Raw genomic sequence first — 15,000 nt, forward strand, 5'->3', positions numbered from 1 at the left:
ACACCTGAAGCACATACAGAGCCAGGTCAAGAAACACGGCTGCGTTTCCACTGCAGATCCTGATGGTCAGTTCTGATTTTGTGACTGTATCTGATTGTTTTGCTGACCTGCTTACATCATCTTTTAAAAGAGACTTGTATCCGATTGTCTGCATTTACACCGCACACGGCAAACGCACAATGACCAGGCAAAAAAGAGCGAGCGCTGACTAACAGCTGATAATGAAAGAGTGCTCTTTTCTCTACTCCTCTATGCAATCTGTTCGACAGATAGCCCCGCCCTAAAGATTGAAAGTCCCGCCCTAAAGGACTGATAGCCCCACCCTAAAGGACTGATTGATCTACCCTAAAGGACTGATAGCACTGCCCTTAAATAATTGATAGCCCCACCCTAAAGGAGTGATAGCCCCGCCCTAAAAGACTGATTGCCCGGCCCTAAAGGACTGATAGCCCCACCCTAAATTACTGATAGCCCCACCTGGATGGTCTGGATGGTCAGTTCTGATTTTGTGACTGTATCTGATTGTTTTTGTGACCTGCTTACATCATCTTTTAAAGGTGACTCGTATCCGATCGTCTGCATTTACACCGCACACAGCAAACACACAATGACCAGGAAAAACAGCTGATAATGAACAGCTGATAATGAAAGAGTGCTCTTTTCTCTACTCCTCTATGTAATCTGTTCGACAAGCCGTTTGACTATAGTTCATGACAGAAAGCTGCTCATTTGTCCATCTTCTTTTGATAATTCGGCTTTATTAAACCTTTAGGCATCTTAATGTAATGTCCATGCCGTGATTTATGCACGTGATGTACAGTAGCTATGCACTAGTTTTATATTAGTTTATCTTGGTGGACATTGCGCTCTCTCGCTCTCGTAAATACCTGTGTTATATGACAATATAAAGCTGTTTCAGTCCTCATGTATGAGATTTAAGGTTTGGGACTGCTGAAGTCTGTTCTGAAATGAAAGTGTCAGACTTGACATCATTTGCGATGGTTTTTTATGATGCGCGACATTGACAGGTGAAAATCTGATCTACCTGCTTACACTGCAGACACGAGAACACAGATCCCATTCATATCAGATACATTTCCACATATGAACAAGGCCTGAATCTGATTTAAGTCAATCTGAATCCATGTGATTTGTTCCTGCTTACACGTACATTGGCCATACTCCATCTGTGCCACATGAACAGTGCAGTGTAAACGCGGTCCTACATGCACAGCACAACTCACAGTTACGAAATCCAATTCGCAAATTCAAAACACAATTTGAGAATCTACAAGTAAATGAGCATTAATAATTGCACAAATGAACTGCATTTGTGTATTTATGAATCGCATTTTGACTTTACAAATTGGATTTGCTAATTTATTAATTGTGTTTTTACTAATGGTGTTTTGTTTGCTGTGCACGTATGACTTTGTAAATGCATTAAGTTTGAGACCTCTCTGTCTCCATGAAACATGATGCTAACACATGCTGATTTACTGAACAAGGAGCAGAAAATCCTGCAAAATGCTTGAATTTTAATCTCACTGCAATAAAAAATGAGTTTGTCTTGTTTCTGGTCCAAAAGGTTTTAATTCAAGAAGCAGTTTCTAGAAAAGTGCATAATATAGTGTTGCTTTCAGAAATAATGAGTCAAAATGAACAGAGTTTTTCCTTAAAACAAGCAAAATAATCTGACACTGGAGGAAGAGAAATCATCTTATGTTAAAAGGAGAAACTTAATTATTTTTATTCCTCCAGTGTCAGATTATTCTGCTTGTTTTAAATAAAAACTCTCTTCATTTTGACTCAATATTACTGAAAACAACACTATTGTTTTTACTTGTCTAGAAAATGCTTCTTGCTTTAAGAGTTTTGAAATATTTGGACTAGAAAAAAGACACAAATCTAAGTAAGGAAAGTATTTTTTGCAGTTAAATGCCAACTTGTATGCAATGTCCACTTTTTATGTACTAAGAGATGCATCGCTTTAAAAGTGTACACATAAAAACACTGTTTGGCAATAACTGCTTTGGGATTAAATCCTTCTGTCTCTAAAGATGAACTCTTATTCTAATGAATATGCCTGCTTAATAAAACTGCATAATGGCATTTAAACAAAACATTGTTTTGCATCTAAATATCTTCCTGTGTGTGTGAAAATGAAATGTCAGATAGCATTTGAGTGACTCTTCATTTCTGGCTGATCTGCAGCTTTATTTCTCCGTGTTCTGCAGTGTTTACGGTGCCGTACCTCCGCCCAGGCCTTCAGCACTGCCAGTTTCTCCATGGTAGTGGCGCTCTCGCTGTACAGCTGGCTGGAGCTGCTCTTCCCTGTCTGCACTTTATCCAGAGATGACACCAGCAGGTTGTGCACACGCCGCAGGTCATTTAGGTCACTGACCACACCGCTGCCGATCCACGCACTGCACACCTAAACACACACACACACACACACACACACACACACACACGCACTTGTTTTTGCAAATTGTTTGTTTTTCTGAAATGCCTCTGGTTTTAAACTCTACACACTGTGTTTTCTATTGCCCTACACCTGAACCTTTCCCTTACAGCACAGCACTCCAAAGCTTTATTATTACACGATTATTAGCAATACTGATACTGTGCACTGTGGTTCTGTGTTATTGTTATAGCTGTCATACTATTCCATGCGTTCCTTTGCTTATACACTTTTACACCAAACACACAAGCACACACAAAAATCTTGTATGCTATACTGACCTTTTTATTTTGCATTTGATTTGTCACTTGTAAATTATATATCTCACAGCATAATAATAATAATAATAATAATAATATTAGTAGTGATAATAATAATAATAAAATAATAATAATAATAATAACAATAATAATAGTAATAAAAATATTAGTAATAATAATAACAATAATATTAGCAGTGATAATAATAATAATAGTAATAATATTAGTAATAATAATAATCATAATATTAGTAGTGATAATAATAATAATAATAATAATAATAATAATAATAATAATAATAATAATATTAGTAATAAAAATATTAGTAGTGATAATAATAATATTAATAATAATAATAATAATAATAATAATATTCGTAATAAAAATATTAGTAATAATAATAATATTAGCAGTGAAAATAATAATAATAATAATAATAATAATGATATTAGTAATAATAATAATAATAATAATATTCGTAATAAAAATATTAGTAATAATAACAATTTTAGCAGTGATAATAATAATTATTATTATTATTATATTAGTAATAGTAATATTAGTAATAATAAAAATAATATTAGTAGTGATAATAATAATAATAATAATAATAATAATAATAAATATTGAGTTTCCTTATCTTTGGGGAGAATAAATCAATAATGCAAAATTTAAAAAAAAAAGGTAAACATTTTATATTTGACTCCTAATTTTATTTACTTTTTAAAGATTACTGAGGTGTTTAAATGATGATCTTTCAATATATTTAGCAGTGTGAAGCAGAAGACTGAATGTGTGATTGCTCAGAGGTTTACCTGACAGGCTTTAGCAGTGATGTCTGAAGGTGTGTCTGGAGAAAATGCAGGACGCAGAGCAGCGCCAACCTGTGGAGGAACACGAGAAGAGCAGCAGCGTCAGACAGTGCAGAAGATGACACTCAAACTCAAGAAAAAGACGTGTGTTTGGTGAATAATGCTGCCAGTATTACAGCTCTTTCACACCCCACGTGTTAAGCTAGAAACTAGCTATCATTATTATTATTATTATTTATAATCATTATTATACAAATATAGTTACAATAACGACATTTAAACATAATCAATATAGAAGTGATTCCTGTGGATGAATGCACTGACGTTGGCCTGGTACTGCTCCAGAATGACGTGAGATGGAAACTCTGGGTCTGGAACAGCAGCGAACTTCTTAATGATGTCCTCCAGCGCCTGCAGGCCGGCCATGCGCAGCTGGTTACTGTGGTCGGTCGCCGCCATGAAGGCCATGCGGATTAGATCACACAGATGCAGGACCAGGAAATCCGCTGTGGAGAAACAACAACAGCGGCGTTCACATCTAGACCACTGAGATCCACATCAGACACGCTATAAGAGCGTTCACACACACAACACACGTCTCCATTACACTGCAGCAGCTCTCCACTGTGTTTCTCTATGTAAACCGCTGGATATTACCGCTGTGTGTGTGTATGATTGTCTTTGTGTGTATGAGTGTGTGCATCTCTTAGTGTGTGTGTGTGTGTGTGTGTGTGTGTGTGATCCGCTCACCCTCAGGGTTTTTGGTCTTGGCGATGCGCGCCTCTGCCAGATGGAAGTGGGCGTGGTCAGCATTCTCACACAGGTGTATGATGCGGCACAGACACTCGGCTGCGAACACACGCGTGACCCAGCGAGGAGCGACCGTCGCTTTCATCTTCTCATCCTGACCCAGAGACGTGAACATGATGTCATCGTCCATCTCATCCTTCTTCTCTGAGTCTTCATCATCATCCTTCCTTCTGCTGTCAGACGCCACGGCTCCGCCCACCTCTGACACACACACACACACACATATATATATATTTATTCATACATATATATATATACACTCTTTTAAATATACATACACACATATATTCATAAACACACACACAGACACACACAGCCAGAAACATGCGCACACACACAGACACACACTAACTAAATGAATGGTGTTGCACTGAGACTACGGCTCGTACCTGTGGTAGCTGCTAGCACGTCTTTGCAGAGCTTGAGCCAATGAGAGAGCTTCTCCACTGCCAGAGACGACAGCATGTGACCCAGCGTGTCGTGAATGTCGGAGCACAACTTCCTGTCGGTCTCGCGGTCCAGCATCCCGAAGAGAACGCCCTCCAGACCCGTCTCCGTGATGTTCAGATCTGACCAACACACAGCACTCAGTTATATTGCGTGTGTGTTTGTGTGTGCAAGTTGTACTAGTGGTGCTGGGTGTGTGTGTGTGTGTGTGTCGTACTGGTGGTGCTGTTGTCTTTGGTGTCTCCGGCGCGGCGGGCGAGACTCATGGCGTATTCACACACCTCTGCAGCTTCTCTTTGCGCCATCTGTCTGAGACACGCCACTGCAGCGCGCCGTAACAACAGGTGAGAGCTGCACAGGTGTACCTGTACACACACACACACACACACACACACACACACACACACACACACACACACACACACACTTTACATCAAGCAAAGCAAAACATGCTCAAAGAACTTTACTGAGAGTGTAATGGAGTTATTTATAGACCAATGCCACTCTCCTCTATTGAATTCTCTTTTCTTTTTGGAAAAAACATACAAACACAAACACACACGTATATATATATATATATATATTTGTGTACATACAAACATTTACACATGCAGACATTCAGTGTATATGCAGACATGCAGTTAAATGCAGTATAAATGCAGATGTGCGTGTAAATGTAGTTTAAATGCAGTGTAAATGCAGATGTGCAGTGTAAATCCAGTTTTAATGTGGATATGCAGTGTAAATGCAGCTTAAAATGCGGATGTGCAGTGTAAATCCAGTTTAAATGCAGTGCAAATGCAGATGTGCAGTGTTAATCCAGTTTAAATGCAGATGTGCAGTGTAAATCCAGTTTAAATGTGGATGTGCAGTGTAAATCCAGTTTAAATGCAGATGTGCAGTGTAAATCTAGTTTAAATGTGGATGTGCAGTGTAAATCCAGTTTAAATCCAGTTTAAATGCAGATGTGCAGTGTAAACACAGTGTAAATGCAGATGTGCAGTGTCAATCCAGTTTAAATGCAGATGTGCAGTGTAAACACAGTGTAAATGCAGATGTGCAGTGTTAATCCAGTTTAAATGCAGATGTGCAGTGTAAATCCAGTTTAAATGTGGATGTGCAGTGTAAATCCAGTTTAAATGCAGATGTGCAGTGTAAATCTAGTTTAAATGTGGATGTGCAGTGTAAATCCAGTTTAAATCCAGTTTAAATGCAGATGTGCAGTGTAAACACAGTGTAAATGCAGATGTGCAGTGTCAATCCAGTTTAAATGCAGATGTGCAGTGTAAACACAGTGTAAATGCAGATGTGCAGTGTCAATCCAGTTTAAATGCAGATGTGCAGTGTAAACACAGTGTAAATGCAGATGTGCAGTGTAAATCCAGTTTAAATGCAGATGTGCAGTGTAAATCCAGTTTAAATGCAGATGTGCAGTGTCAATCCAGTTTAAATGCAGATGTGCAGTGTAAACACAGTTTAAATGCAGATGTGCAGTGTAAATCCAGTTTAAATGCAGATGTGCAGTGTAAATGCAGCTTAAAATATGGATGTGCAGAGAAAATACAGTGTAAATGTAGAGATGCAGTGTGAATCCAGTTTAAATGCAGTGTAAACACAGAGCTCTTACACAGAGGCTGGGCACCAGGCTGGACAGGTTGACGTGGCGCGGGGCAAACATGTGCAGCTGCTGCAGGCAGGAGATAGCGGCCGCTTGAACCAGAGAGTCTGAGTGATCCTGCATGATGGCGCAGCCCACCAGACATGACGAGCGGATCGTTGAGATGCTCACACTGTTACCTGAAGAAAAAACCAGCAGAGGAAAATGCTTTCAAAACTAAGCAGAAGAGATCTAATCAAACAGACAGTTTAATTCAGCTGGTGGAGATGTGTCAGGGCTGGTCGTTTACCCTGTAGCTCTGGGCCAACGGTGGTGATGAGTGCTCCAAGGCAGCGGCCCAGACACTGGTGCACCTCAGTGTGTGACGGCGGAACGGTCAGCAGCAGCGTCAGCACCAGAGACAGTGTGGGCTCCACATAACCACGGTACATCGGCCCGCTGGAGTCCACGATCAGCGCCAGAGAGTGCAGAGCCCACGTCTGAAACACAGCAGCCAATCACAGTCAACATCTCAGTAAACCAGCTTCATCAGCGGCTCATCCTGCTGGTGCTCACCTGGACTTCGTGACACGTGGCGTCCTGAGCTAAGGCTAGCAGTATGCTAACGCTAGTCTTGAGATGCTGACCGGAGCCGATGCCGCCAACATAACGGTGCAGGCATCCTAAAGCCAGAGAGTGACCCGTTCTGGACACTACATCACGCGCTGATTTCAGCCTGCGCACAACACACATTCAAGCACACAACACACAACCAGTAACGTCACACAATTCTGTCTTCAGTCAAAACAACTCTACTTTAAAGTTACAATAACAGAGCTTTTGCCTGTTCAGGGCGGAACTGAATCTGTATATCCAGCATTTTGCTCTGAACAGACGGCTGGCTGAGAAATGCTCCTGTTTGAACTCTTTGAGTTGAATCATTGATCTTCTGAACTGCTGTGATGGAGATGCCGGCAGTGTGAACTAATTGAAATGAATCACTTAATGTTCAAACTGTGTGAATTGAATCTTTGAATGTTTGTAATGTTTGAAGTAATGAAGTCACCGCTGGGATTTCACACTCACAGGATTTACATAAGAACCAAGAAACACTGGTGTCTGAGGCTCACAGTATGGCCATTTCCATTCTAGGTTCCAGTTTGACAGAGTTTGCAAACTCAGGAAGCGTTCTCATGATCAGTTGTGTTGTTGTTTATGATCTCACACACTTGTCAAAGCTGTGCTGTGCCATGCGGGCGATGAAGGACGCCTCTCCCACCACCTGCGCCATGCGGCCCAGAGCCTCCCCAGCGGCGCAGCGCAGAATAGGATTGGAGTTATCCAGAGCCCCCATCACCAGAGCCAGAGCAGACTTACGCACCTCCTCCAGACCCAGACTGCTCTTGTTCTCCGCCAGACCCTGAACACAACACAGCAACACACACATCAGCATTCACCAGCAGTACTGGGGTGTAATGATATGCTCAAGTCCTGATTTGATACGTTTCTCAATATTGAACACACAATATGATATTATATCAATATTGCATGCAATAAAAATGATTGATTTAATATTAATTTTCTCCAACATGTCAATTAAACAGTGTTAATATTATAATATAATAATAATAATTCATTCATTCATAATGTAAGCTAATTAATTATATAAATCAAGTAAAATATTGTGAAAAGGATGAAAAAATGTGGTTTTTATTCAATATATACACAGCAGTAGAGTGTGCCTATATATATGGTCACTAACTGAAATGGAAACTGAATGCCATCTGGTGGTCATGTCTGGTACTGCACCAAAATAAACTTACTAAAAGATTTTAACTTTGGAATATAATGATCAAATTTGGCTCCTGGTTATACACCTGGTATATATTTATGAAGCAAAATGATCACTGTGCAACATACTAAACATTTTAACAATTTAGTTATTTGTTATTAAAATCTCTAGCATTTTCTCTGTGGTAAACAAACATGGCTGTGTCAGCTCACATGTTATTTTGTGGCCATGAAAAGTCATTATGCAGTCTAGTATGGAAAAAAATAAACATGTTTGTGTGAATTACACCTTATAAATACCGTAAGCAGACTCTTGGATAAAAACAAGCTCAATAAATGTATCATATCATATTTACATCAGCAATATGCATCTAGGAATTTTCTTTTTTGCAATGTATTATTAAACCCCTAATCATTATTAGAGACTCAACAGCTCCAGTACAGGGTTATGAAGCACAGATGTAGACCTTGAGCGCGCTTAGCACCGCAGTGAAGATGTTGAGCTGCACCGCCTGCTGCCGCACGCCTTTAGCCTGCTTAATACATTCAGCGAAGTGATCCAGCATCTGCAACCTGGAGGACACAGCACACAGAACACACATAAACCACAGACAATGATCTCAAATACAGTCTTCAATTTGAAGAGTGCTGTAACATCTAACGCCTACAGTATTTGCTTTTCCTACAATGTACACAGGTTTCTAACATTTTTCTAAATATCTCATTTTGTGTTCAGAAAGAAAACCCTTGAAGGAGAGCAAACAGTTTGCAAATGTTCAATTGTGCATGAATTATCCCTGAAAAGGGTTATAAAATCAGGGGTGGCCAAAGTCGGTCCAGGAGGGTCTGCAGACTTCTGCTCCAACAGTAATCAAACACACCCGAGAGCTTGTTTGTTGTATTAAAAGGCCTCTGAAAGCACTTTTGATGAGTTTACTGTAGTTTTCTGAGATGCTGATACCTGTGTTTGAAAGACACATGAGGAAAGACGACTCCGAACAGAGCGACAGATGCGTCGATGACGGAAACGCCGAGCGGCAGCGGTCCGGGAACAGCCTCCACTGCAGGAACACGCAGGTAGATGGAGGACGGGTCGTGTTCCAGAGCGCCGCTGCCAGACGCACTGTTGGGCTGCAGCTGCACACACACACACACACACACACACACACACTTTACTACAGGCAACACAGTGTGTCATCATGAACAACTATCAGAATATACACATATAGCGCTGTTACCTGGTCCTCGATGGACTTATGGTCAGTCTCCTGCAGCCAGGAGCCCATCAGCACACTGTCATCATAATGGCAGAGCGAGCGCAGCAGGGATGTGGTGGTGTTGGCAGAGTTATCTGTGAGTGTGAATTCTGCCACCAGCTCCCGCAGCAGAGCATTAAAACTGCCTGAAATCACAAAGAAGCAGCTCCTGATCTTCAGCATGTAGATATATACTGTTATTCAATAACTCAACGTATCATGATGATGAACCTGCACAATACTGATATCAGGGGGCGTAAAAACACCATAAAGAATCTGAACTTTTCTCTTTTATTAAAGTTATTTAGACTAGAAACGAGACCAAAACTCTAAAGTAAGTAAAGCATTTTCTGATAAAGCGTTCTGTCACTCACTGAGACATCATGGTCATGGCGCACTCGATTGGCGTCATCAGTCTGCGGATCACATCCTCCGTCAGCAGCTCTGGCGCTCTAGGCTAGTTTATAACAGCAGATGGCGCTCTAGGCTAGTATATAACAGCAGATGGCGCTCTAGGCTAGTTTATAACAGCAGACGGCGCTCTAGGCTAGTTTATAACAGCAGATGGCGCTCTAGGCTAGTTTATAACAGTAAATGGCGCTCTAGGCTAGTTTATAACAGCAGACGGCGCTCTAGGCTAGTTTATAACAGCAGATGGCGCTCTAGGCTAGAATATAACAGCAGATGGCGCTCTAGGCTAGTTTATAACAGCAGACGGCGCTCTAGGCTAGTTTATAACCGAAGACGACGCTGGTTAGTATATAACAGCAGACGGCGCTCTAGGCTAGTTTATAACAGTAGATGGCGCTCTAGGCTAGTTTATAACAGCAGATGGCGCTCTAGGCTAGTTTATAACAGCAGACGGCGCTCTAGGCTAGTTTATAACAGCAGATGGCGCTCTAGGCTAGTTTATTTTATAACAGCAGACGACGCTCTAGGCTAGTTATAACAGCAGACAATGCTCTAGGCTGGTTATAACAGCAGATGGTGCTCTAGGCTAGTTATAACAGCAGATGGTGCTCTAGGCTAGTTATAACAGCAGATGGTGCTCTAGGCTGGTAATAACAGCAGATGGCGCTCTAGGCTAGTTATAACAGCAGACAATGCTCTAGGCTGGTTATAACAGCAGATGGTGCTCTAGGCTAGTTATAACAGCAGATGGTGCTCTAGGCTAGTTATAACAGCAGATGGTGCTCTAGGCTGGTAATAACAGCAGATGGCGCTCTAGGCTAGTTATAACAGCAGATGGTGCTCTAGGCTAGTTATAACAGCAGACAACGCTCTAGGCTAGTTTATAACAGCAGATGGTGCTCTAGGCTGGTTATAACAGCAGATGGCGCTCTAGGCTGGTTATAACAGCAGATGGTGCTCTAGGCTAGTTATAACAGCAGATGGCGCTCTAGGCTAGTAATAACAGCAGATGGCGCTCTAGGCTAGTTATAACAGCAGATGGTGCTCTAGGCTAGTTATAACAGCAGACAACGCTCTAGGCTAGTTTATAACAGCAGATGGTGCTCTAGGCTAGTTATAACAGCAGATGGCGCTCTAGGCTAGTAATAACAGCAGATGGCGCTCTAGGCTAGTTAAAACAGCAGATGGTGCTCTAGGCTAGTTATAACAGCAGACAACGCTCTAGGCTAGTTTATAACAGCAGATGGTGCTCTAGGCTGGTTATAACAGCAGATGGCGCTCTAGGCTGGTTATAACAGCAGATGGTGCTCTAGGCTAGTTATAACAGCAGATGGCGCTCTAGGCTAGTAATAACAGCAGACGGCGCTCTAGGCTCTTTTCTCTTTTATTAAAGAGAATTTCCTGTAAAGTGTTACCCCTTATGCACTTTATAATCCTTTTGCCATTTTTTATTAGCCTGAAACATCTGTTTACTCTGAACATTCATTCATTCATTCAGTCATTTTCTTGTTGGCTTAGTCCCTTTATTAATCCAGGGTTACCATAGTGGAATGAACAGCAAACTAACCAGCATGTTTTACGCAGCGGATGCCCTTCCAGCCGCAACCCATCTCTGGGAAATACTCTGAACATGCGTTTTATTATAATTTGTAAGCATTAATAGTTATTAAAACTAGTTTTATTGCAGCTAATATTGCTATAATACTGTAATAAAAGCTTCAACAATAATCACAATAACATGTGACACCATTATAGTGTGCTGGACTTGCCTTCATATGTTTTTGGTGGCAGCAGAGCGAGTATATCATACAGTCTGAGTCGGACCATGGCGGCGCTGGCCTTCAGATGAGCCCCGTGAACCTTTATCACTGCAGGAATACTGCGAAATAACACACACACGGGCAAACATCAATTGATATTTAGACTAGAAACGAGACCAAAACTCTAAAGTAAGTAAAGCATTTTCTGATAAAGCGTTCCGTCACTCACTGAGACATCATGGTCATGGCGCACTCGATGGGCGTCATCAGTCTGCGGATCACATCCTCCGTCAGCAGCTCCGGACAATGAGCCACAAAACTGCGCATGGCTGGGAAGAACAGGAGAAATTACCAATGCGTATAAACACATAGGCATATATACACATACAGCACATGCATACATACAAACAGGCATAGGACGACAACCCATATCAAGGTCTAACACGGATTGAAAAAGTCAAGGTTTTTGTACCCAGACATATAAATAAGAAAATATTGTAGAGCAGTGATCACCATACCGGGATACTGTCATACCGTCAGAAAAAAGACCCATGCCACACATACACAATATACACAGATACATAAAATACACATACTTCACACACTATAATGTAAGCATTATTGTTTACAGAGTGAGGATATGAGTGTTTTACCACACAAGGCTCCGGCGCGGCCCTCCAGCATCACCTGCCAGCTGAAGGAATCTCCTCTCGCCTTCTCGGCCTCCAGCTCCTTCTGGGAACGCGGAAACACATTACGCCACAGCAGCAGCATCTTCGGCAGGTGATAGCGCACCAGAGACGGCCCTGAACACACACGAACACACACACACACACACACACACACACACACAAACACACGCTCATCAACAACAGCGCCACTTACAGATTCCTCAAAATATACCTTGGTGATATATCAATGCATTGTGGATCTTTTCTTTCAGCAGATGGCGCTCTAGGCTAGTTTATAACAGCAGATTGCGCTCTAGGCTAGTGTTTAACAGCAGATGGCGCTCTAGGCTAGTTTATAACAGCAGATATCGCTCTAGGCTAGTGTTTAACAGCAGATGGCGCTCTAGGCTAGTGTTTAACAGCAGATGGCGCTCTAGGCTAGTGTTTAACAGCAGATGGCGCTCTAGGCTAGTGTTTAACAGCAGATGGCGCTCTAGGCTAGTGTTTAACAGCAGATGGCGCTCTAGGCTAGTTTATAACAGTAGATAGTAGTGTAGTGTGTGTTCATGGTCAGATGTGTAGTGTGTGTATGTAAGCGCAGATGTTGATGTAGCGTGTCTGACCTAGAGTCATGAGTGCTCCGAGCAGCAGCCATCCAGCCTGCGTGCGCTGCAGAGACAGACGACTGTTTTGAGCCGCAGAGCGCAGCAGATCCTCAGCTATACTCACCACCATCTGAAAACACACACACACACACACACACACACACACACACACACACTTATGAATCACATCAAGACCTGTGTGTGTGTGTGTGTGTGTGTGTGTGTGTGTGTGTGTATGTGTTTATGTGTGTGTATGTAAGGGGGTGCGTATGTGTGTGTGTCTGACCTTCCCCTTGGAGTGTGGTACCCCCAGTGGGCACTGGTGAACGCCCCCCAGCAGAGCCGCCATGGCGAAGCTGTACCCGCTGACGGCTTCCGGAGAGTTCTTGAGTGTGTTGATGCAGTCGGCGCAGCGCTCCAGCAGCGGCGTCAGCTGATGAGGCAGAGCCACACACACACATCGCAGACACCAGGCCGCAGCCAGACGTGCAGCCATGCTGGGGTGCAGCAGCACGGACAGCACCGTCTCCAGAAGACCTGGAGCGGATGCACAGCATTACTACACACAGCTGGAATACTCCATTCTGATTGGTCAACCAGGTGACATGCTGTTGTAATATTATTTGCAATAACAGGGGGCGACTCAATGTAACTGCCATGATAAACCAGTGGTGTGTGTGTGTGTGTGTGTGTGTCACCTATAGACGGCTCCTGTATGAGTGGTGAGGCGGTGGCGCTCAGGCTCTGCACCAGTCTGCCCAGCTCCTGCAGTGCACACACCATCACATGCTGACTTGCCGACACGTCTGCGGCGCCGGTGCGGTTCTCACTGCTCTGCTCATTCACTACTGCCTCTGTCACACACAACAACACTGCCATTACACACTCTGGAAACATTCTACATCACAGTCAGGACACACACAAACCTGCACATGTTTGCAAACACACACACACACACACACACAGAGAGGTATTTTAGACACCTTTATTTGATGTTTGGACTAGAAACGAGACAGAAACTCTAAATTAAGAGCGCGTTCATTACAGTGAGGAGTGTCAGAGAATAGTGCAGCAGCTCAGAGCGAGAGCAGTGAGGGATTGTGGGTAATGTAGTCCATCTTACCCACGGCTCTCATCTGTTTGCTGATGGCCAGGCAGATCTCCTTTGCGGCTGCGATCTGAGCTTTCTCTCCCAGCAGGCCGCCCAGAGTCGCCCTTAGAGCGAAGGAGACGCAGCGGCGGGAATACACTGCCTCCACGTGCGTCTGTGTGGCGCGAGGGTGAGCCACCAGCTCCAGCAGATGAGACAGAAACACTGCGAAGTTACGCTCCAGCCACTGCCCACCCAGAACTGTCACAAACACTACATACGCCTACAGGAGAGACACACACACACACACACACACAAATCGATAAATAACCTATTACACCTCTTTCTACAAGCTGTAAATGCGTCTCTGCTGTCTCTCTAGTGTGTGTGTGTGTGAGTTTGAGCTGAGAATAGACACAGATCATGTCCTCCAGCTCTCTGAAACTGACCCTTTCAGTATTTGATCCTTAATTGTGGTGTTTGGTGACTGTCGCTTTAAATGCAAATGAGATTGAGGTCTTTTCAGAAGAGGGCGGAGCTACAGATGCACATGCATGACAGATATGAAGCAGCAGTGTGTGTGTTGTGAGTGCAGGTCAGGTGTGTGTGTGCTTCAGTGTGAGTGTGTGTGATGCTTCTGTCAGTCTATATGTCTCCTGTCTCTGTTCATCATCACCTCCACATCTATAATCCTCTTAGTCTATGCTGACATCATCTTCAGCAGCTCAAACACTCTAATGGCTAATGGACAGACGGCTGCTTCTCACCTGTGTGACCCCGACCCGCACCTCCCGGCTGACCGACGCCCCCTTCAGCATTTCTCCGCCGCTTTTCAGGAATCCGGATCCTCCGCGGAGGAAACCAGTGGCCATCAGCTCCAGCACTTCCTCCAGAGTCGCCCGCTTCACGTTCTGCCGCATCACTGAAAGCACCAACACACACATCTGCATTTACACCGGTAAACACTCTCTCTGCACATGAAGAGTCCAGATTTGGGCTGCAATTCACAATTATTTTAATAATCAA

The 15,000-nt window shown here is 43.0% G+C and overlaps 2 protein-coding genes across 7 annotated transcripts in view; one reads left to right on the forward strand and one right to left on the reverse strand.

Moving 5' to 3' along the window:
- The window catches only part of nrxn1b (neurexin 1b), a gene marked incomplete at its 5' end in the record, with an annotated part of 604,334 nt that overhangs the window by 230,394 nt on the left and 358,940 nt on the right, over positions 1 to 15,000 (forward strand).
- The window catches only part of heatr5b (HEAT repeat containing 5B), a 33,985-nt gene that overhangs the window by 11,472 nt on the left and 7,513 nt on the right, over positions 1 to 15,000 (reverse strand). For 5 of the 6 annotated variants that reach the window (XR_015505541.1, XR_015505540.1, XM_087278684.1 and 2 more), the window contains exons 7-28: positions 14,742 to 14,896; positions 14,008 to 14,257; positions 13,583 to 13,738; positions 13,171 to 13,421; positions 12,903 to 13,014; positions 12,262 to 12,414; positions 11,838 to 11,937; positions 11,618 to 11,727; positions 9,420 to 9,583; positions 9,143 to 9,318; positions 8,649 to 8,754; positions 7,620 to 7,810; positions 6,967 to 7,126; positions 6,701 to 6,890; positions 6,421 to 6,590; positions 5,011 to 5,158; positions 4,736 to 4,915; positions 4,287 to 4,547; positions 3,861 to 4,042; positions 3,540 to 3,608; positions 2,255 to 2,434; positions 1 to 4 (exon numbers count right to left, since the gene is read on the reverse strand). The exon at positions 1 to 4 is cut by the window's left edge and continues 228 nt beyond it. Coding sequence is in view for 4 of the 6 variants with exons in the window: in XM_087278684.1 (XP_087134810.1) it covers positions 1 to 4; positions 2,255 to 2,434; positions 3,540 to 3,608; positions 3,861 to 4,042; positions 4,287 to 4,547; positions 4,736 to 4,915; positions 5,011 to 5,158; positions 6,421 to 6,590; positions 6,701 to 6,890; positions 6,967 to 7,126; positions 7,620 to 7,810; positions 8,649 to 8,754; positions 9,143 to 9,318; positions 9,420 to 9,583; positions 11,618 to 11,727; positions 11,838 to 11,937; positions 12,262 to 12,414; positions 12,903 to 13,014; positions 13,171 to 13,421; positions 13,583 to 13,738; positions 14,008 to 14,257; positions 14,742 to 14,896 (3,468 nt within the window). In the remaining 2 variants the exon portion in view is untranslated. Of the gene's footprint in view, positions 5 to 2,254; positions 2,435 to 3,539; positions 3,609 to 3,860; positions 4,043 to 4,286; positions 4,548 to 4,735; positions 4,916 to 5,010; positions 5,159 to 6,420; positions 6,591 to 6,700; positions 6,891 to 6,966; positions 7,127 to 7,619; positions 7,811 to 8,648; positions 8,755 to 9,142; positions 9,319 to 9,419; positions 9,584 to 11,613; positions 11,728 to 11,837; positions 11,938 to 12,261; positions 12,415 to 12,902; positions 13,015 to 13,170; positions 13,422 to 13,582; positions 13,739 to 14,007; positions 14,258 to 14,741; positions 14,897 to 15,000 lie in introns of all 6 variants that reach the window. The other variant, XM_087278685.1, reaches the window with a different exon arrangement.

The sequence above is a fragment of the Danio rerio genome, chromosome 13, assembly GCF_052040795.2.
Source record: "Danio rerio strain M-AB ecotype USA chromosome 13, GRCz13ab, whole genome shotgun sequence".
In the NCBI taxonomy this organism is placed as follows: domain Eukaryota; kingdom Metazoa; phylum Chordata; class Actinopteri; order Cypriniformes; family Danionidae; genus Danio; species Danio rerio.